Source organism: Saccostrea echinata, unplaced genomic scaffold, assembly GCF_033153115.1.
Source record: "Saccostrea echinata isolate AGI-Se365-2 ecotype Australia unplaced genomic scaffold, CSIRO_AGI_Sech_v1 ptg000054l, whole genome shotgun sequence".
NCBI classification, from domain to species: domain Eukaryota; kingdom Metazoa; phylum Mollusca; class Bivalvia; order Ostreida; family Ostreidae; genus Saccostrea; species Saccostrea echinata.
Window position 1 is genome coordinate 39762389 of NW_026889803.1, and position 24402 is coordinate 39786790.

The following is a 24402-nucleotide window of genomic DNA, read 5'->3' on the forward strand; positions in this document are numbered from 1 at the left end:
TGCATATCTGGGGATCTTTTTATCATGCGTGCATATGAAGATAAAACATATACAACGTATCAAACAAGATAATTCTATTTGTTAAAATAAACAGTTTTCCGAAAAAAAAATTACAGAATAACAAATTTTCCTAGCTTTACATAACATACAACGTCGTTATTGGCAACGTCAATTATTCCTAGCTCTACATAAGGGGGTTTGTCGGGGGGGGGGGGGCAAATAAATAATTGTTGCAAAAAAATAATAAAAATGAATATTAATCAATAAATATTTATAAATAATATTTGAATAGATAAGTAAATAAATGTATTTTTGTTTCAAGTAAAGAAAGGAGGGGTATAAGGCTCTCAAGGTCAGGGGAGGGTGGGGATGTTGTGCTACACTGTAAACATTGATAAATGCTCAATTCAAAGAGCAATGCAATTAAAATAATTATATAGGCAGATAAAATTTGAACGGTTTGTAGGCCAGGAGAGATTTTATGTGTGTGTGTGCGTGTGTGTGTGTGTGTGTGTGTGTGTGTGTGGCGGGGGGGGGGGATGTTAAGAACTCGGTTGTGCGATAGCCATTAAATGATTGTAATTCTTAAATTTGCAACCAATTTCAGCTTCAGTGGTAGTCAATTAAGAAAAAACGAATAAATTAGTGAATATGAATGCATCAAATACACATTTATAATTACACATATAAGAGAAAACGTCTACTCTCAAGATTTTCCATTAATCTAAAATCATAACAAAATTTGTCATATTTAAAAAAAAAAAGAGTATTTTTTTCATGTTTAGAACCCATATTTATAAAACGATTATAAATTTTTGAATATTATGCATGATTGATTCACCAGTGAAAACATACAGATTTGTTATAAATCTCGACAAGTACAAATAGTCAAATACATGTACCCATTCCTTTTTATATTTCAGAAGTTTGATGATCCAGACAAGGACGCCCACGGAACGAGAACTTCGCCGCCCTTGGCGTCTGACGAGGTGCAGTACATGTATATAACTTCCTTAGCTTTACAAAAGAAGAATATTTTTATATTCAAAGATTTAAACTGTATCACTGTTAACCAATAAAGCGAGACGGATGTGCGAACTCCAAAACCTCCTTCAAAGCTGTAAATGGAGAAAATATGTGTCCGATTAATAAATCGTCCGATTACGACATATAAAACATTAATGATGGGGTTTAGGTTAAAGATATTAGTAGAAGAACATCTCCCTGACAGAGTGCTTGCAAAATTATGATAGGTAACACTGTTATTACCTTGAAAATATGTCTTGAAGCAGGGAACTCCCCGTTTGTTTACAAATTTTGTTTCTTACCTTGTGTGTATTACACCGTACAAGGCCATTCTCTAAACGTAAGAAATGGTACAACCTGCTTGCATAGAACGACATATGGATGTGATTGATGGGGAAATTTTATATTATTGAGAAATTTCAAGTTCTTACATTTTTTTTTATTAAAAGGGGGGGGGGCTATCGATCCACACTTCAGGCTCCTGTTGTTTATTCATCATGTATATGGAACTTTTCATGAAAATAATTTCCAGATTGAAAGTTTGGTAAATTATGTTAATAAAAGTTGTGTAACAGTATGGACTAGCTGCAGAACTGTAGCTCTCCGAAAAAAAAAAATATTGACAGACCGGAGGTGCCACCCGCTGCAAAAAGTGTATATTTATTGCGCACAAAAAGTGCACTATTTCTCGATTATTTCTCCGTATTTTTCAAAGTCATTAAACGTGTGTTCCTAACATGGTCTTTTAATATTTCCACAACAAAACATTCCTTATAACCATTGTTAATAGCCCTCCCTGGCCTGAAATTGATACCATCGAAAATTTCGCCTATTTATACTGCCATTAATGATTTTTAGTTGCTGGATAATATTCAGTCAATGCTTTTCATGCAGATATCAATTAAGATAATACATTTAGTTGATAGATTTTAGGAATCGAGCTTTTGAGGTAAAAATTTGGAGAAATTAATCCAGAACCGAGCACGATATTTTGTGCGCGATAAAATATACAGTTTTTTTTCTATGGGTGGCTCTGTAGCTCTCTGGTCGTCCATCCCAATTTTTTCAGACCAGCGAGCTTCAACTACTCGGCAATTTCCGTAACCGCAAATATTTCGGTTACGGAAAAGGACGAGCATGATCCGAATGGAGTAGCTTACGTCACTATGATTATGACATCACGTTTTGTAGTAGACTTGCGTTGTGTTGTAGTTACGTCTCATACCAACGGCTTTAGTGGAAGGGATCGGACGTATTTTTTTTACTCTCCCGATTTTCTGCAATTTTACTGCATTAAGCGAAGAGATGGTGCCGAAGATACACGAAAACAAAGATAAGAGGGTAATGCCTCAAATTGTGTGTTTAATTCAGTAAAAAATAGTTTGGTATTGATTTTATTTGTTATATTTACTTGAAGAAGGAGGGAGGGGTTACGGAGGGTTTATGTTGACATGTCAGCACACTACTTAAATTCATGTACATCGGTCCCTTTTAAGTATATCCTGGTATCTTTGCTAAAGAAAGTTTTTATACAGTTATGTAATACGTATTTTCTTCGCTGGAAGTTCTCTATGATTGAAGACATAAGATCTAACGTTTTGCTGTTATTGCTCCATATCTATTCCGGATTTATGACATAATCTAGGCCTAGATCCATACATATAGATAATGTAAATGTGATAATTTATCATATAAAAAGGTAAATATTAATAATTGATCCTTTCTTTAGAAGAAACTGTTTTCAGAACATATAATTTGGTATGTAATCAGAGTAAGAAATATTTTCCTAGCTCTACATTATGTAACATGTTTCCATTGGCAACGTCAGCATTTTCTGCTTCCGGTGGGAAGGAGGGGGGGGGGGAGGGGCAAGTTACCACAAAAATGAATAAGCTAATAAAAGGAGAGGGGGGGGGGAAGGAATTTTACTTTAGGTGGTTATTCTAATAATTGATAGGTGGTCATTCTAATAATTGATAAAACTGTGCATGCACACGAAAACTCCATTGATGTAGCTAGGCAAAAGTAATGTGGATGCTTTTCTGATTGCAGGGGGTTTGGGGTCGCATTAACCCCCCCCCCCCCCCGCTCAGAAGGGTAAGGAGCCCCGGAAGCTCCGCAAGAATTTAGCAGTGTTAGGTCGAGTCTCAAAATGTGAAGTATGAAGATGATAGAAAACTAAATACCTTTGAATAATTAAACAAATCTATTGAAATATGTTCCTTCATCAAAAGTTATTAAAATTTATTTATTGATTTTATTTAATTTTATTATTATTATTATTTTTAGAATAATGTGGATGTTTTGGCATAAAAGCACACATGGTAGCCACTGTGAGCAATGTATTAACCCATTGTAATTCGAATTGAGTGTAATTTAAATTAAGTATACTGTAGGTATTTTTAGTGTATATAATGTAATAATATTTAATCTAACTGATATTGTGTGTATATCTAAGGGGGGGGGGGGGTACATTACAGTCGTGGCAACCACTCAATTGTGTAACAACAAACGCAAGAAACGCGTATTTGTATAATTCTTGTATTTTATTTATTAAACTGTGAAGACACAGATTTGGTATAAATCACGTCAAGTATACATGAACTTTCATATTCTTTTTTATGCCCCCGTATCGAAGATTCGGGGGTATATAGTTTTTGCCCTGTCCGTCCGTCCGTTTGTCTGTTTGTCCTCAAAAACTTTAACCTTGCCCATAAATTTTGATTGGTTGGAGCTATGGCTTTCATGTTTCACATGTGTATTTCTTGTGACAAGACCCTTCTTTGGGTACCACCATATTTGACCTTTTGACCTTGACCTTAGAGTTTAACCCAGTTTTGCAAAATTTACCAAACTTTAACCTTGGCCATAACTTTAGAACTAGGGCTTTCATACTTCATATGTGTAATCCTTGTGACAAGACCTTCCTTTGAATACCAACAACTTTGATCCTTTGACCTACTTTTGATAAACTTTAACCTTGGCCATAACTTTCGAACGGTTGGAGCTAGGGCTTTCATACTTCAAATATGCAATCCTTGTGACAAGACCTTTCTTTGGATACAAACAACTTTGACCCTTTGACCTTGACCTTGGGGTTTGACCTACTTTTGGAAAACTTTAACCTTGGCCATAACTTTTGAACAATTTGTGCTAGGGCTTTCATATTTCACATGTGTAATCCTTGTGACAAGACCTTCCTTTGGATACCGCCAACTTTGACCCTTTGACCTTGACCTTGGAGTTTGACCTACTTTTGGAAAACTTTAACCTTGGCCATAACTTTTGATTGGTTGGTGCTAGGGTTTTGATACTTCACCTTTGTAATCCTAGAGACAAGACCTTTCTTTGGATACCAACAACTTTGACCCTTTGACCTTGGAGTTTGACTCCTTTTGGAAAACTTTAACCTTTGTCATAACTTTTGAACCATTGGTACTTCGGCTTTCATATTTCACCTGTGTATTTCTTGGTAGAAGGCGTTTCCATGGGCACCATTAATTTTGACCATTTGACCTTGACCTTGATGTTTGACATACTTTTGAAAAAAAAAACTTTAACCTTTTCCATATCTATTCATTGTTGCTGTTAGGGCTTTCATATTTCACAGGTATATTCCTCGAGATAAGACCTTACTTTGGGTACCAACATACTTGATTTGCATTTGAGAAAGTTTAACCTTTGCTATAAGTTGCCATACGGGGGCATCAGTGTTTCACAAACACATCTTGTTTTTTTTTAATATTCCAGAAACCGGATGATCCAGGCAAGGACTCCCAGGGAACCAGAACATCCCCTCTCTGCGCCCCTGACGAGGTACGGCGCAGAATTCTCTTAATTTTACTAAACTGTGATTATTTTCTGTTTTATATTAAACATTTACATACAGAATAATCTTAGACTAAATCTTAGACTATTCTTTAAAGAATAAAAGTTGTCAAACGTTCAAAATTATCATGAATATTTGTATTATTTATGTACTAAATGGTAAACAGGTGTAACGATGATGTTTTCTTTGTTTTGTAGGTTGTACCCAAGAGAAAGAGACCCTGGCGATACAACCGTGTCTGGAGTAAAGACCAGAAATGGACCCGAGAGGTGAACATGATTTGTATACATACAGACCCATAGGTAGCGATTTAAGTTGGGGCGGGTGTGTGTGTGTTTGTGGAGTGGGGATGACAATCAAACATTTTCTTTTTTTTGGGGGGGGGGGGGCAATACCAAGCAAAAATTCCTTGACGAAAAAAGGTCATCTGATCTTATTATTGAGGGGACACAAACATAAAGCAGTTTTGTTTTCTATCCGGTATACTAAACATCGGCATACTTATTGGGAGGGGGAGGGGGGTCCTACGGCCTTGACATGTATTGACCTGTTGGTGGAGAACTAAATTTCAATAAGCTAATAAAATACTGAACTGTTTGATGATCAAAACATGTTTGCAATAACTTTATAAACACATTTTGAGAGAGAGAGAGAGAAAGAGAGTCTAATAAATTAATATAACAAATTTCATTGTATGAATGATCGAAATTCATGCTTTTTTTAGGGACTTGCCACTAACATACAGCAGAGGGTGCCACCCCCCTCCTCGGTAAAAAAGGACCAACCCAAACAGGTGTGTTACATATTAGAGTTAGAGTTAAATCAATTATTAGAGTTAAAGCACCTTCTCGTTAATGTAAACCAAATATTATTTGCAGCAAATTTTATTTTCATTAGTGATTGAGTTTTAAAGAAATACAAGTTCATAAATTTATTTAATATATATTTCAGAACGGTGATGCATCAGGCGAGGGCTCGTCAGAGACCAGAACCTTGCCATCCTCGGAATCTGACGAGGTGCGAAGTATATTGACTATATATAAAATGGTTAATATGTTTGTAATATAATAGAAATGATGTGTAAAGATGTCATACTGATTTCCTGTGTTTTGCAGGTTGTACCCAAAAGGAAAAAGAGAATGTGGAGATATAATCGTGTGTGGAGGAAAGACCAGAAATGGACAAGAGAAGTGAATATTCATTATCAATTACATGTACTTGAAAGGAAGGGGAGGGGAGATTAAAAAAAAAAGATAACTGATATACACGTATGATATAAGTTTGGACAAAAATTGATAAACTTACAATAATTTGATAAAAGGGGGTTATAATTATTATGGAGGCTTAAAGAGATTGAACACTTTTTTCAGGGAGTATGATTATGAACTAAAAATAAAACTGAAATAAACATTGTGTATTGTAGGAGCATACTCAGCAGCAGAGGGTACCACCCCCCACCCCGGTACAGAGGGACCAACCCACAAAGGTGTCACCAGTCCCAGTACCAACACAGGTAGACGACCATTCCTAATCCAAGTGTTTCTGTTTCTTCTTGTATTTTTAAACATTCAAGGTTAGTAGTATACTTTGAAATTCGAGAAGTTAGATCCATTATTAAGTCTTATTAGAAAACACGTTTATTTTTTAGTTTTCAACCGATCGATCTGTTAAAAGTTTTTGTGAATCAAAAGTATTTTACATGTAACCTCAGCATACTTTTACTTCATCAGCATACTTATTACTTCAGCAGAATACTTATTACTTCATCAGCATACTTATTACTTTAGCAGCATACGTATTACTGTTTTTGAAGTTCCGAGAGTTTTTTTTATCAATCAAATTAATTAATAAGATTTTATAGCAATTTGACTTATTTTTTAGCCTGAGCCACCCAAGTTCCTGAGGAGATACTGGCGGACCAACAGGGTTTGGAGGAAGGACATGGTGTGGACGAGAAAGGTAAACATGGCAAAACAATTGTCATCTGTGATATTTGTAACAACTATAAGTGTATTAGGTTAGCTATACAGTCCTTAAATGCGGCAGGGTTGTACCCATAATTCTCTGTTAACACGCGGTCATGTGTGACGTGTTGCTGAGCAAACTAAACTATTCCCGGGTGTGGCGCCGTGTAACGATTTTCCGGGCAGCAAGTTTGGGGCTGTTTTATACTGGTAGTTTGAACCATTTCAAAACTCGGACACGGAAAGCAAACCTCTCGTTATGAAATTGGTCATGGAGTAGGAAAGGGGATCAAAGAGGGAACGCTTGTCCGGGTACCACGTTACAAAAGGTCCAGGACTACAACCCTGGAATAACTGATGGTGGATAAAAGTGACAATTGGAATCATACTCGTATTAACCGGTTATCATGGTGAACTGTGAAGTGGTCTCTATAGGTCGAAGCATAACTTAACTGTGTTTTTGGCAATAAAATTATAGACACTTCATGAAACGTCAAAAAATACTTGTAAGCTTGTAAATTAAAAATGCCTTGCCATTGTCTCTCTGACTCTGTGTCATTTTTTTTCCTGGTCACTGTTGTCATTGTAAATGAAAGAGTGTGTGTGTGTGAGTGTGTATGTGAGTGAACAACTGTAAATACTTTAGGCTCAGCTGGTCAGAGACTAGAAGCACTTGTGCATTAGTAAGGTGTCCGTCCGTCTGTCTGTAATCATTTTTTTTTTCTAAACGCTACTCGCGGGTTCGAATTCCACTGTGGGACGTGGAGACCGGTCCTTCGGATGAGACCGTATAAACCGAGGTCCCGTGTCGCAGTAGGTGCTGGCACGATAAAGATCCCTCACTGCTCAATGGCCGTAAGTGCCGAGCATAGGACAAAATTTGCAGCTATCCACCGGCAAGTGGTGGCGTCTAAACGCTACTCCTGCAGTTTTGGTCCGATTTCGATAAGTATTGGTACACAGGTAGACTATACTAAGAAACATATATTGGTTTTTGATTTCGACAAGCGGTGTTGCCATGGTCACTAAAAATAGAACTTTTTTGAAATTCTTTCAAAACGCTGCTACTCCTACAGTTTTTGTTTGAAGTCAATAAGACTTGGTACACAAGTAGACTGTAAAAAGATACATTTTTCAATTTATCGATTTTTGATTTTGACCAATAGTGCTGTCATGGTTACTAAAAATAGAAACTTCTTTGAATTTTTTTCAAACCTTACTTCTCCTACAGTTTTGGTCCAGTATCAATAAAACGGTACACAAGTAGACTATGCTAAATACATAATTCTGTATTTCGCTTTTTCATTGTGACAAACGGTGTTACCATGGTTACTAAACTTTGAAATACATGCATAATTCCTCCTCCTACGGTTTTATTTCAATTTCAGTAAGACTTGGTACATAAGTAGATTATACTGTATACTCAAATATTCTTTTTATCGGTTTTTTATTTCAATCGGTGTTGCCATTTGATACTATAAAAAGAAGTTTTTTGAAATTCTTCCACAACATTTCTCTTCCTACAGTTTTGGTCGGATTTAATAAGACATGTAATTGTTTCACAAGTAGACTATATTAAATAACTTTCTTTATGATAAGAAAGTTAGTAGAGCTACAGTCTCGTCTGAAACTTCTGGTCCATGTAAATAAATTTATTTATAAATTAAATCTGTCTTAAGTATTATTTGGAGACAGACTGGCTCAACCACACTGAAATAAGAGTTATAGAATCCTCACCAAACTGTAAATTTATATCACACGAGTCCAAAAGTAATCAGCATGAGAAACTCCAGATATTCAAGTGACCATCCAGGCCCATGGACCTCTTGCTTTCGATAGAGATATTTTCAAAATTGAAATAAATAAAAACAAAAACAACAATGTCAACAACAAACACCGGCAAAAACAAAAACGAGTCCAAGCTGCAGTAACCGAGTTTTCCTGTGTTATCACCTCTGGAACCGAGAGGAACTGCAGGCAGACAGTAGTGTGGAATTATGGGTAAAATGTCAAAAGGTAATTTTTTTTTTTTTTTCACCATTCAGATACAAGGTTTTGTTTTTAAATTGCCGCATATGTTGATATTCTAAAGTCAATATCATTGAAGAGACTGTTACTTGTCCCATGTCTTTTAAATTGGGGTTGAGGGTATTATTCATCGGAGAAGGGGATGATGTTCTCCATTCAGTCTTCAATACCTTTATTTGTTCTTTTTTACTAGTTTAGATAAAGCTGTTTGGGCTAGGGATATGTACCTGGTCTTAGGGAATTTGAGAGTAATTCATTTTACAATAAGTGTTTGTAATTGATTTCTTTTTTTTTTTTAAATTTCCTTACAATAGCCATCACTAGAGCCAGAGATCAAGGCTACTGCTGATGTAAGTATATGTACAGTGTTATATAAAGCAATCATTGACATGCTAAGTATATCATTTAATTATGCATAGAATCTGTTCGTTATTATCATCTGTTTTAATGAATTGACATAAATTACAAAGCATTTTTACTGTAATCACGCATGCACTATCACACTTTGGTACCCCTTTTCCAGGAGGTTGTAGGATCCTCCACTGGTCAGACTGAACTATCTGAGGGACGGACAGATGTCACTTCTGGATCTTCCGCGGGTGATGACGTCCCTCCCTCTGATGGAGAATCCTCCCCAGCTGCTGAGACTCGTCCCATCCCTCCCTCTGATGAGCAAAAAGCTGTCACTGACAGGGTAGGTGCAATCAAAATGAGTATCATTACTCTACTCAAACCAAACAAAATTTTAACATATATTTCAGTAAGAATAACCTTTAGAAATTAATGTTTGTAATGTGAGAGATAATTTTAAACAATTGAGAGTCAATAATTGAGATGGCAATTATGCCTGCTTTATGCAGATACAAAAAAAGGAGAAAGGAAAGTAATGTGAAATGCAATAATTATTTCATTCAGGTCACTGACAGCAAGCTGAGTGGGACAGAAAGGCTGGAAGATGAGGAGGCAGAAGGGGACAGCAGCATAGATACCAGTGGACTCCCCCTGGTTTCTCCAACTCCAAGCTGCACAGAGACACAGCAGACAGGGGTTGAGGTATTGAAGAAAGTCTTAATTAAATAAAGCTACACAGAATGATTATGAATATTTGTATATGTCTGTGTGATAGTTGTGTATGATACTTTTATGTTGGTTAATTCTAGGACCAGTCCACCCGGAAGCGGAAGAGACCAGACCAACCTTTCGTGCCTTCAAAGAGACTGAAGACTGCCTTGGTATGCATATTTTTTAAATATGTGTTCTTCTTGACAATTTTGTATAAGCAATTTTTCTAAATTGTTTTATTTATTTGAATTCTTTTCTTTCTTTTTTTAGTTTTCTCCAATGGAGATGGAAATACAGTGCCTGGTGCAGATGTTTGGTACCATGAGCTTGTAAGCTCTCCTAAAGGTGTACCAACTTTTACCTGTGTGACTGTACATCTGACATGACTTCTGACGTGTGGTTTGGGTTGGTGGGTTTTGCGTGATTTACACATTTCACACGGGTAATTGGTACTATACTCATTTGTATATATGTACATAGTTCATTCTGAATCACTGTAAATAATTTTGATTATAATTTTGCTATCTTACAAATTTTAGATTGGAATATGAAAATTATTTTTGTCATGTTTTTATTTTGTTTATGTTTCTTTTTTATTCTAAATTATGAATTTTAGTGTTGTTTGTTTTGTTGTTTTGATTTGTTTCTTTTCTTTTTATATACAAGTATATATATTTTTTATTTAAATGTTTTTACCATTTTTTTTTCCTTTTTCATATTTACAAATTTTGATTCTTTAATAATATCATTATGAATTGTTTCTTTTTTGGATCTTACTTTTTTTAATTTTAAAATGAAATTCATCGGTTACATTTATAAACGACATAAGTTTTTTTTTAATCTTATTTATGTTCATTGTTTCGTTTACTTATTTATTTTTTTATGAAGACTTGGCATAATATATTGTTTTCTCTTTTTGAAATATTGTAAATACTTGTTTGGATTTTTCAATAAAATTAAAACATCTATTTCTTGTTGTTATGTTTTTATTTGATGAAGGAGACAAATCACAAGGTGAGACCGTATTACGTGTTGAACTTGGAGTGACAGACTCTAGAGTACAGTAGTCTAAACAAATAAGCATTGGATGATTAATATTTTGCTGTTTATCTCACTGATCTAACGAGTGTAGCTCTACTAGTTTGTACTTGTAACAAAAGGCTCAAGGGCCTTACCGGTCACCTGAGTATAATATAACACTGTAAAGGATCTACTGATAAATGAAATAAAACAAAATAAACTGAGAGATGAGGATATGCTGCGCCAGTGCAAGCGAAATAGGATGATCAAGCATCAACAAAATAGTTAGTCTAGTACTCATAAATCAAGTGAATCTATTGACTTGCCAGTTTGTCACTATCATTACGCACACTAAATAACACGATACAGTGTTTGAGAATATGCAGTAAAGCCTTTGCATTCCCTCATACATAGGCCACTCTTGGACTTCGAAGAATGTATAATGTACAAAGATATGCATTTTGTCTCATTTTTATTTACTATAGTATCTATTATTTACAACTCTACGTGACCATTAAAACTATGAAAGTGCTTTTGTGTTATACATTTATACATTTAAAATTCTTTTTAAATTCTTTTATTCAATTTGACATCAATTACATTATTTGTAATAACTAATTAACATAGATGAATAGCAAGGAGAATAACCTCTCTCAGGAGAGTACAAATTTCCTTACAATATCAACAGAACCCTACCCAGCACCAGAACACTAACAGAACGTACCCTACCCAGCACCAGAACACTTGACCCAGTGGTATAACATTTCTCAAATCTTGTAAAAACACCCTTGCTCATTACATTTTTGTAATCTGTTTGCTCCCTAGATGCCCGGAAGAAGAGGAGTTTCAAAGAATTAACTATATAATCAATAGACACGATAGAGTCAATCCTTAAAAAACCCTGATCCAAGGGCCATGAATTTCGCATGCAATTTTGAAGAGGCAACCTTTCTTATCATAACTATCCTCTTGGTTTGTTTGGTAAATATTCAGGGGCAGAGAAGATTTTCAAAGAAATAATGCATTTTCACAATATAACCAATAGAGCCCCGTCCTTACATTAGAAGCCCTGGCCCACAAAAAAGACTAAAGTGTGAAATTATTTTTTCATACTACTATACTCCCAACATTTCTGATTTTATTAGAACTTGGTATGGAAGTAGACTAAACCATCGTACTGCTTGCTATTGCAGGCCCGTAGGAAGCAATTTCAGTTTAGGGGGCACAGCCATACATTTTTCAGCTGACAGTTAAGGGGGCACTACCAAAAAAATTTCCTGATAAGCAAAAAAAAAAAAGGGCATCAGACGTTTTTATTGAGGGGGCACCAGCATATACTACCTATGTTTACTATAGTAATCTATATATCGGCAAAATTATTGAGGGGGCACGCCCCCCCCCGTGCCCCCCCCCCCCGGTTCCTACGGCCATGATTATTGATTGGTTTGCAATACTAATATAGTGTCCTTTTCTGTACCAAGTTTATTATTATTTTTAAAAAAAATTGAAACTAAATATGAATAGAAATATATGTAGTGTCGTTTTGAAGTAAATTCACTGGAATTTGCATTAAGTAAACATGGCAACATCGTTCGTTGAAATCAATGACCGATGAAAAGAATCGTGCAATTTAATGTAGTCTACTTGACTACCATGTTTTATTGACATCATGCCAAAACTGTGTGAGAAGTAGTGACGATTTAAATTTTTTTTCTTATATACATACATGTTTATAAAATATATTAAATTGGAATTTTCAACCCACCTTAATTAAATGGTCTATCATTTGAAAAAATAAATAACAACATGGATTTATTCAATTCTGCGACTATATGTATTTAGTGTAGCCGTGCCACTTTAAGAAAAAATATTTTTAATAACCTAACATATTCCCAAGATAAGTTTGAATCCCAATGTATAACAATGCTGTATGTTTCAAAAAATTGTGTTGTCTCCAGTGTCATCTACAATACATTTGTTTTGTTTATTTTATTGAATGACTTTTGATTGATAATTTGGTTAAGTTACTGTTAAGCATATTTAGTGGAAAATGAGTCTATTATAGCCATAAAAATGCTTTTGGAATATGAATGGTCAAGTTTTTATTTTACATAAACGCTTATTTGACGGGAAAGTAAATGTAAAACAAAGAATTAGCTGATTAAAAATAAAAGGAATCTGAATATATTCTGTATGAAAATCGATTTTTTTTCAAAAGAAAAATTGATATGTCTCAACAAACTAGTTAACTTAAGCGAATTGACACACTTCACTTGTAGATTGAGCAGAGTAGTGGTTAACGCCTTTATCAAAAGTTTAAAAAATCACAAAACAAAAGGCTTTTATCCAATCGCTATACCGTGTGCCTAGGAGAAAGTTTGAATCAGCATAAATTCTTCAAAAGTTTTCAAACACCATTAAACGATGCTCCTCTGTCCTCGAACACTGACCTGCATTGTATACAATTTTAAATGTTCTCAGGAATCAGGGTTGGGATCAGAATTTTTTTTCTAGAGTGGGGGATATTTCCACATGTCAGACTCGGAAATTTTTTGAGAAGCAAGCAAAAAAAAAAAAAAAAAAACAAAGAACAAAAAAAAAAAAAAACAACAACAAACAAACAAACAAAAAAAAAAACAAAAAACAAAAAAAAACAAAAAAAAAAACAAAAAAACAACAAAAAAAAAACGGAAAAAAAACAAAGAAACAAGATGTGTTTGTGAAACACTGATGCCCCCGTATGGTAACTTATAGCAAAGGTTAAACTTTCTCAAATGCAAATAAAATATGTTGCTACCCAAAGTAAGGTCTTGTCTCGAGGAATATACCTGTGAAATATAAAAGCCCTAGCAGCAACCATTGATAGATATGGAAAAGGTTAAAGTTTTTCAAAAGTAATGCAAACATCAAGGTCAAGGTCAAAATTAATGGTGCCTAATGAAAAACCTTCTCACAAGAAATATACAGGTGAAATATGAAAGCTGAAGCACCATTCGTTCAAAAGTTATGACCAAGGTTAAAGTGTTTCAAAAGTAGGTCAAACTCCAAGTTCAGGATCGATTACAATTGTTGGTATCCAAAGGAAGGTCTTGTCATAAGGAAAAAACATGTTAAATATGAAAGCCCTAGCAACAACTTTTCAAAAGTTGTATCCAAGGTTAAAGTTTTCGAAAAGAGGTCAAAGTCCGAGGTCAAGGTCAAAGGGTCAAAGTTAATGGTATCCAAAGGAAGGTCTTGTCGCAAGGATTATATATGTGAAGTATGAAGGCCCTAGCACCAACCGTTCAAAAGTTATGGCCAAGGTTAAAGTTTTTCAAAAGTATGTCAAACTCCAAGGTCAAGGCCAAAAGGTCAAATATGGTGGTACCCAAAGAAAGGTCCTGTCACAAGGAATACACATGTGAAGTATGAAAGCCCTAGCACCAATTGTTCAAAAGTTATGGCCAAGGTTTAAGTTGGGAAAAATTTTGCAAAACTGGGTCAAACTCCAAGGTCAAGGTCAAAAGGTCAAATATGGTGGTACCCAAAGAAAGGTCTTGTCACAAGGAATGCACTTGTGAAATATGAAAGCCATAACTCCAACCAATCAAAAGTTATGGGCAATGTTAAAATTTTTGCGGACAAACAGACAGACAGACAGACAGACGGACGGACAATGCAAAAACTATATACCCTCGAATCTTCGATATGGGGCATAAAAACAAAACGTAAACAACTTGCTAAAATCCGAAAAACCTATTTCATGTGAAAGGGGGAGGGTCAATATTCTTCAAGTACATGACCCTCTTCCTCATAAAAATATTAATTATGTATTTAAACACAATCAAAAAAGGATTGCTGGTCTAATACTCATAAGGCATCGTAATAAAAAGCGTAGATTAGAGTGTTATCATGAATGGATACGTTCTATTTCCATTAGTGAACTCTTCAAAATTAGAGGCGCGTTTGGTCGTCTGACTGGGACAGCATCCATGGCGTTTCGGATAATACAAAACATGCCAATCTCAATCCAATTTTAAATGTTAAATGTATTTGTCATTCCAGTTAAAGAGTAGAAGAACTAAAAGATATGTAAGAGAACGAGAACCCTAAATTTATCATCCATTAATAAAAAATACGACATTTCCGAGGCATGTGTATTGTATTTAGATGTACCATACGATAAATAGATACGTACGATCAACAATAGATATAAATTGATATTGTTGTCATTCCTACTCTTGAAGTATATAAAGTCCACAACAATAAAATATTTCATTTGCATTTTCTTAGGAATCGTTCATCGACATTCAACATATTGTTTACATGTTTATAATATGTTGACGGTGCGACCGTTGGGGCGAGCGCATTGTTCACTTCATTTTAAGATCCGCCTCTTCAAACCGCACGAGACATTTGGAACGTCTAGACTGTGACGTCACATGACGTATGTTAGCTGCATTTCCATAAACAAAATTTAAAAAGTGCACATATTTTAACAAAGAACGTTTAATCTACCATCTGCATGCAATATCCATCAAATTAAGGTGAGTTTATTTTTTGTGAAATTTTAGTTGTTGTTACCGCGTGAATGAAGTTAGCAGCGAGAACAAGAAGCGATGCATTGTGGGTCAGAATTACTGCGGAAAAAAATTCTATTGAATGAATGTGCAGTAGTCCGAATTTTCTCTTCGCCCAGGCGTTGTCGTTTGAGCTCGCTGCGCTCGCTATTACGTTTGTCCCAGAAATCCCGAGATTTGTACATTTTCCGACTTTTTCACAAAAGAGCGCACTAAGAAGTATAACTCTTCCATAGTGGAAATAGAACGTATTAAATGACATACACCAACATCCAAAAATTTCACATTTTTAATATTTTAACTTTTAAAAAATCTTGAGAATATCTGGAAAAAATTAATACCGAGCAGATAAATAATTATAATAATGTACGGTATTGAAAACAATTCAAACTAAATCGTGTAATATATTATTTCTAATCTGTTTATTAACTACATGTACGTATTTTCTCTCTCTCTCTCTGAAAGGTGCGTTGTTTTAAAAGTTGATATGCTTGTTAAAAGTAATGCTCGGTAATATGGGAACATAAGTTGGGGATGTGTGGAGGAACCTTGGTCTGCGTTGCCTTTGAATTGAAAATAATGTAGAATAAATGGGTATGGTGTACTGGAGGAAGAATAAAAAAGAAATTGCATTGAAAATGGGTAGAATTTGGAAAGAATTCGTTCAACGAAAAAAAAATTAAATTCAACACTGAACTTGGATGTGTGATATGAACGTACAAGGAACTTGCATGTGTTTGTGAGGAGAAGGGCAATGTAAAAAAAAAAGTTGTATTGCGTTATATCCGTAGTATCGGGGACGCATGGGGGAGGGTAAGGGGGTGCACCCATTTTTTTTTATTTAAAGAATAGTCATTTGTTATATATTCAATTTATATTTAATGTTTATTTTATTTAATTTAAAGTCCCCTCTCTTTATGTATGCTTAGTAGTTTAACCCTCACACGTGAATTTACTTTTGTTGTTGTTGGTGGTGGTGGTGCCAAAAACAAGTGTGAGAACGATCAGAACAATTTCCTTCAATGAAAGAGGTTTTACAAAGTATATGCAAGTTTTTTTAATTTGTTTGTTATTGCAGTAATTTCTTGTTTTTCTTTTTTCAGTTTTTCACCAGAGTGTGCTCCAGGGAACCTCCAATAACAATTAGATTTTTCAAAAAAAAATTTTTTTTGGTTAAATTATAGTCCAGAAAATGACATCTGAAACATGAAAAGCATTAATTCAGAGGGGAAAAATCAACATGAATGCAGTTAAAAAAAATCATCAAAAATATAACCAAAATTTGCTTTTAACTTGATTTGCATGTCACTACCAGAGGGAGGTGCATTTACCTAAAATTTGCACGAGATTAGTGTGAACTTGTGGTCAATATTGACGGGGAATAATTTTAGGAAACCCTACAAAATTCAAAAAAGATCATTTGCCGAAAAAAACCCCCAAACAAACAAAAAACAAAACAAAACCAAAACAAAAAAAAAACAAAACAAAAAAAAAACAAAAACAAAAACAAAACAAAAACAAAAACAAAACAAAAAATAAAACAAAAACAAAGTTGTAAATTTTGGCTACGAACAATATCGTTCATTGTCTGTAATTTCTCATCAGTGGTTATTCATTCGTCTTCGTGACAGCGCTTAGAATTTCTTTCTTATTAAAAAAAATATCTATGTATGTTAATTAAGGTACGGAAGAAATAAAAAGAGCATTGGTAAAGAGATGAGAATTTCCGACGAAAATTAACAAAAACAAACCTTTAAAAAAATTAACTTTGATTATCTTTCCTTTTCTTTTGTGATTTTATTATCTAAGCAGCCGCGCACGTTATCTGCACGTAGCCCTGAGGAGAATCTAGAAGAATAGATCAAAATATAATACAGTCGAAAACAGGGAACTAGACGATACAGAGAGCAATATTTAAAGACGTACAACACAATGTGGGAGATTCAATTAAACGTTTAACGTGACGTCAAATGACGTTAATATTAAAGCGTCAAAATGACGAGCGATACGATCCCGATGTATTAAGTAGAAACAGAAAATTTCCTTATGAGTTCCAAATTCTATCATTGATTTTTTTTTATTGAACCCTCCTTTTTATGAAAACGAAAGATTACCCCTTAAATTTCTTTTATTTCATATTATGCAAATCTTATCCGTGATCAAAGCACAGCATTTTTCATTTGAAAATGTTTATGTTTCACCATGCATCGGACACCCTCGCACTTCAGCAAGTTCTAGCGATATCGCTACCTACCGAATATTATCAAAATGGAACTTAACATGTAGTATGTGGTATAAAAATAATTTCTGGCACAATCGTATGCTATTTATTGAGAAAATATTACTAAAAACCGATTTTTTTCGAAATAAGTCAGAATTCACCATGGATCGGATAATACTCACCATGCATCGGACATACGGTATTTAAACCAGAAAAATTTCATACCTTGATCTCGGTGCTTTAAAATTAATGATATCGAAACATTTTTATCTTTTATTAAATATTAACCTTCTTGTTAAATTTGAATGACTATTTCGATCCACAAATGTGAAGAGATTTTAGTTGCATCACGTCGCCTTTGAAAGGCTTTATAATGCTAGATATATGGCAACTCGCGCCTTTGTCTCGTGGGTTGTCATCATCTAGTTTAAAGAAATAAAATTGAGTTCACTTCTAGTCGTCATATATCGATAACTTGTATTTTCAATGAAAATATAGAGTTTTTTATTTTCCATTTCCGTAAAAACAGCTGTCATTTGGGGTTTATATGAAAATGGAAGCGATAACCCATGCATCGGAAAGTTCCGATGCATGGTTAATTTGTGTCCGATGTAAGGTGAAATAAACATACTAGTAAAAAACAACTCTAAAAAATATTATACAAACATTGAAGTAAAGTTTTTGAAAAATTTCTTTAAAATTATCAATCATTGACAAATTTTACCTAGGTCCGTCTCGTTCCACTGAAGTCTATTTAAAAGAACGACAACTCTAAAAATTGCAAAATGGTAAAATTATGGTTACTCCCCTTTGATGATGCAAAATATGACGTAATTTCAAGGCCATTCTTGTGGTGTTTTATCACAACATGAATATAAAAATCGGCATCATTAAAAAGTTTATATCTTCACCTTTTTCGCATTTCCTCGAATCAAAACAAAACGTTTTATATATATCAGTGTACACATGAATCATTTTAAAATAAATGAAGAGTTTAAAGTTTGATACATTGCAGTTAATATATGGACGAATACGAAGTTTCCATTTTATCTATAGAGGCAACGAAAGTATGCATGCAATATCGGGGGGGGGGGGGGGGGTCCCACACACTCCTTTGTTTGAAAAATATTAAGAAACTAGAAATATTCCATTTATATCACAGGAGACTTAAACATACGCCATTGTGAGGTCCCTTTTAAGAAGAAATAAAGATTCATTAATAAAAGTTTTCAATGCTAGTTGTATTTCATACATACCGGACACGTAGGCATAAAATCCCACGTAAGTTTACATACTAGTAGTCAATATTTAATATGCAAACACGAATTAACAAATTAGTACTTCAGGAATTCTTAAGAAATAAGGTATCATTTTTAAACATATATCGGGATATATTTACATTTGCTATGTTTTTCTACTAAGCCAACTGTGCAGTTGATTTGAAGTTCATTTTTGTGTATACTCACGCGTAGAAATATACACGGTGAATCTCGCGGTAAAGTGACGTCACAATGAAGCTACAGAGACGTTAATAAAAATGTAACGATATAGGGCAGCAAGAAATTCAAAAATTGAGCATAATATTGTTGCTTTTGAACTTGTAAAATGTAAATATAAGGAATGTTTTTAAGTTTAGTGTGAATTATTGGTGTGTAAATCACACAGACTTGAACGTAGGCATATTTTTCATGAAGCGCTAGCGCGCTTCATGAAATATGCCTACGTGACAAGTCTGTGTGATTTACACACCAATAACTCACACAAAACTTAAAAACATTCCTTAAATAAATACGGGTTGGTCACGAGAAGGGCTTTATGGTAAATTTGATCTCGTACCAACCCGTATTTATAGCCCGATAGATGTTTTAAAATGATACCTTATTACTTATATTTACATTTGTGACTTGTTCATATTTGATATTTACCTGATTTTAATCTTTAACGCGTGAAACGTATTATTTTTCAAACCCAACTGATCCACTGATTGCGCGTCGACCCTTTATGACGTCACCGAGAAATTACGTTGAACCATTATGACACGGGGAACCCGTGTTTATACGGATATAGATACGCATTGCTCTTAATAGTGTTATATAACCAAGCTCCAGACAGCTCAGTATTACGTCACGCTACAACTCCATATCTTTATTATTCGTAGGGAAAGTAGTCCCGGAGAATTGACACTGTATGGAGTTTGTTATATAACGTAGAACCTACGTCGTATGACGTCATATCAAGTAAATCCGTTTAGACCGTCTTTTTGATGCTAGATCCATTATGACGTCATAATTAATTTAATGTTACTTTTCCCCGTACTTTCTCCAAGACTGTCTCTTGTAATGAAGTTACACAACTGTGATAATGTGAATGGCATGCAATTATTTTGAAGGAAATCAAAAAACCTAAGAAATCTAAATAGTACAATATCTTGATAAAAATGTCTCCGAGTCAAAGATCTGTTAAATATTGTGCGTAAATTTTGTAATGTCTATCATGAAATGACGTACATTCCCTTTCATAATTATTTGTTAATTATTCATAATGGTTGGTGTATAATAATAATGTTTCCCTAAAATATCTTTTTGAATAAAAAAAATTACAATTTTTGATAAATATTTACATTGTAAATCTGAACGCAACCGCAAAACAGTCATTTAATAATTAAATCCTGTGTTAGTGCAGAAAGGTCAACAAAAGAAGTATTGATAAATGTCTCTCATTCGTTTGTGGGGAAAGGTATATACTTTAATCACTTTTTGTAATTATTTGGGTATCTTCTTCACCATATTAAAGATTGAAAACATTCTGACAAAGACTTTTGAAAAATATATACAAATTTAGGTGGTAAATTGACTAAAAAAATATTGAGCACATTTGCCTATATTCGTTGAAATGTGGACTTAATCTTTTATGTCAATTGAATAAAAAAGAATTTATTGTTGAATAATATTGCTTAATACGGTTCAATTGATAAAGTCTATAAAAGACGATGTTTGAAGAAGTATTGTTGTGATTTTCTATATTCTCATTATGACCAGTACCCCTAAAAATGGCTGAAAATATGTAGTCGCAGTGTAAAATTATCATTCCAAGTTGCACAGGCTGTACTACATTTAATTACAAGGAAACATACCATATATTTTTATCTGATTGACAAGCGAGTGCTAATTTATCATTTTGAAAAGTTTGAAAATCTTGTGACAAAGACTTTTCCGACATAGGTTCTACCATAAAAGAAAACATTTGCAAATGTAAATATAATGGACTAAATACATCTGCAATGTATCCGATGTTTCATCACGCTTGAAAAGTCTGTGTCGCAAAAAAAAGTAAGAGGAAAAGGGGGGGGGGGGTAGTAGTAAAAAATTGCCTATAAATCTACATTTAAATGCTCTTTACATTTGAAAACGAAGATAAAATAAAATGTAAATCACATTTTCAAAGCAAAAGATATTTTCCAACTTGGAATTTTTATGTGTATTTGTAGATTCATAGCATTTTATCGTCTCGAGTCTGAAAGACACTTGAGAAACGAGATTTAGGGAGAAAGGCGGAGGGGGTAATTTTCCGCTATAGATTCATAACGGGTCGTTTAAAAAATTACAGAAATTTATGAAGATTATTTTTGCAACCACCTACATAAAAGAAAGTTTGGGTTTTTTTTCAAAATTAAACGATAGGTTTTTTCATAAAAAAATTTAAATTGAAAAAAAAATACGCATTTCTGAAGGCTAAAATGAACCATAGATTTTCAGTTTAAGGTCTTCAAAAACATTTATGTCGATATATACTTCTACAAAATTACTTTATTTGTGTGTTTAATGGTCAAACAAATATGCCGATGAAGTTTGACAGTCAGGCTATCCCGACTTTTTTTGAAAATCAAGGATTTTATAGTTGGCTGTTCTCCTCGTGAACAGCTAAAGGGGAGTAACTTTTGGAACTTCCTGTCTAAATACGACTCGAATGATTTTGTCCAAAATGTGCATACACATTGTAGATATAGTCATGTATAAAATATACAAAAATAACGAAATTAAAATTAAACGACAGGATTTTTTTGGGGGTTGGGGGTTGGATGTGTTGTACATCCTTAATTTGTTCTTTTAAAAAATGCATATTCAATTTCTATAATTATATGCGACACTTATCACATATTTTACCCAACTTATAATTTTTTTCACAGGCAAAAAAAAAAAATCTTCTAACCACAATCCTATTTCATGAAAGGGGGGGGGAGATCTGTGTTTCTTTGGGGGTACCTATATAAATTTAACAACTTGGAAAATCCAAGGGGGAATTCCGTCCCTCTTTTAATCAACACATATTAGTATCGGCATATTCTAAGGGCATGTTAAACTCGGAACGACCTGTACGCACGTCATTTGCGTAAAATGACGTTGATTCTAACCATCCCCTGCGAACAAGTGTACAAGTGTACAAGACAAGTGTAACGTTCGTTTAAATTGAATTTTCAGTAGTGAAAAGAATACATTTGGGGTGAAATCATGTACAATATACATTTTATTGAGCATATTCAATTATAGTACATTAAGAATAACACCTCATTATCTGAAAAACTTCATAGAGTAATCAATGGTGCGTGAATTTTATTTCGTGCCTGAAATTTTTATGATATTCTACCACATCATAAAATACTTTAACATTATGTATTAAAAGGGTGCAAATGTTAAACAGTTATTCACATTGAATAAAAATAAAAGAAATACATGGCCATAACTCAGTTCAATGAACTCGGCCCAAAATCGGCCCCTTGGCACTCTACGCAACTGTGTGATCGGCCCAAAATCGGCCCTTTGGCACAGAAGTGGTTAAATTCGCCCACTTGTGACTAATGTTTTTCGTTTGTATGTTGTTTAATTTTTCACTCATATGGAGACGCCACCACTTGCCGGTGGAGAGCTGCAAATTTTGTCCTATACTCGGCACTTGAGCAGTGAGGGATCTTTTTCGTGCCGGCACCTACTGCGACACGGGACCTCGGTTTATACGGTCTCATCCGAAGGACCGGTCTCCACGTCCCACAGTGGGATTCGAACCCGCGACGTAAGGATTAACTCCTTACTTCGCGACTCTAGATTAGACGCTCTAACCACTGCTGTGACTAAGGTGAAAGAGGCGAAAATAGAACGGATGCGAAAATTTACCTGCATACAGTAGTTTCCTGTTATCTTCAATTTGAGGGGGAAAATCAAGCTAAAGCAAGAGAAGAATTGGATTACATGAAAATCTTCTCAAGAACCACTGGGCCATAAAAGAATTTAAAAAATAATAAATATAAGCAACCAATCCAAACAAACAAAAAAGACGTAACACTTTCTTTTAATCAAAATTGCAAAAATGTAACTGAACACGCCTAGCCATTTTTGGCACGGTGCGCACAATATTGCTTAACCAAAAGAGATCCTTGCGATTCAAGTAGCCTATAAATTCTCTCGCTTATAAATACAATAGGCTATATATGACTTTCTCGCGAAAATAGGGTGTCGCGAAAATTTAGTGATCTACAGTACTTTATTCATCATGTATGAAACTTTTCATGAAAATAATTTCCAGATGGAAAGTTTGGTAAATTACGTTAATAAAAGTTGTGTTTCCGTGACCGAAAATATTTCGGTTATGAAAAAGGACAAGCATGAACCGAATGGAGTTGCTGTGTCTGATTTCGCTTACGTCATTATGATTATGACATCACGTTTTGTAGTAGACTTGCGTTGTGTTGTAGTTACGTCTCATACCAACGGCTTTAGTTGAAGAGATCGGACGTATTTTTTTTACTCTCCCGATTTTCTGCAATTTTACTGCATTAAGCGAAGAGATGGTGCCGAAGATACACGAAAACAAAGATAAGAGGGTAATGCCTCAAATTGCGTGTTTAATTTAGTAAAAAATAGTTTGGTATTGATTTTATTTGTTATATTTACTTGAAGAAGCAGGGAGGGGTTACGGAGGGTTTATGTTGACATGTCAGCACACTCCTTACATGCGTGTACATCGGTCCCTTTTAAATATTTCCTGGTATCAATGTATATACAGTTATGTTATATGTATTTTCTTTGGGGAGAGTTCTCTAGGAAATCATAAGATCAGCTAACGTTTTGCTGTTTTTGTGTAAAATAATATAGAACTTTGTTCCATATCAATCCGGATTTATGACATAATCTATTGATTATTTATTATATAAAAGGTGAATATTAATAATTGATCCTTTCGTTAATAGAAACTGTTTTCAGAACATAGAATTTGGTATGTAATTAAAATATTCGGGTTAAATATATTTTCCTAGCTCTACATTATTTAGCATGTCTCCACTGGCAACGTCAGCATTTTCTGCTTCCGGGGGAATGGGGGGGGGGGGGGCGGGCAAAGTTATCAATAATGAATAAGCTAATGAAAGGAGAGTACTGAGAAAAGAAATTTTACTTTACGAGGTGTTATTCTAATAATTCATAAAATTGAGCATGCACATGAAAACTTCAGTGGCGTAGCTAGGCAAAAATTATGTGAATGTTTTTCTGATTGTAGGGGGTCTGGGGACGCATTAAGCCCCCCTCCCCCTCGCTCTGAAGGGTTAGGGTGAGAAGCCCCGGAATCTCCGCAGACATTTAGGAGTGTTAGGTCAAGTCTCAAAATGTGCAGTATGAAGATAATAGAAAACAAATTGTCGTTGAA

General features: G+C 34.4%; 2 protein-coding genes and 1 long non-coding RNA gene across 3 annotated transcripts in view; all 3 read left to right on the top strand.

Annotated features, from left to right (window-relative positions):
• Nucleotides 1-24402, top strand: part of LOC133206265 (WD repeat-containing protein 7-like) — a 253062-nt gene that overhangs the window by 91101 nt on the left and 137559 nt on the right. The window lies entirely within an intron of this gene.
• On the top strand, nucleotides 5601-6018 carry LOC133171849 (uncharacterized). The gene is made up of 3 exons (XR_009718882.1): nucleotides 5601-5648; nucleotides 5807-5872; nucleotides 5971-6018. It is a non-coding gene; the product is annotated as an uncharacterized LOC133171849 (long non-coding RNA).
• Nucleotides 9338-10257, top strand: LOC133204871 (uncharacterized). The gene is made up of 4 exons (XM_061340613.1): nucleotides 9338-9541; nucleotides 9763-9900; nucleotides 10008-10079; nucleotides 10180-10257. The coding sequence occupies exons 1-4, from the start codon at nucleotides 9338-9340 to the stop codon at nucleotides 10240-10242; spliced, it is 477 nt and encodes a 158-aa protein (XP_061196597.1). The 3' UTR covers nucleotides 10243-10257.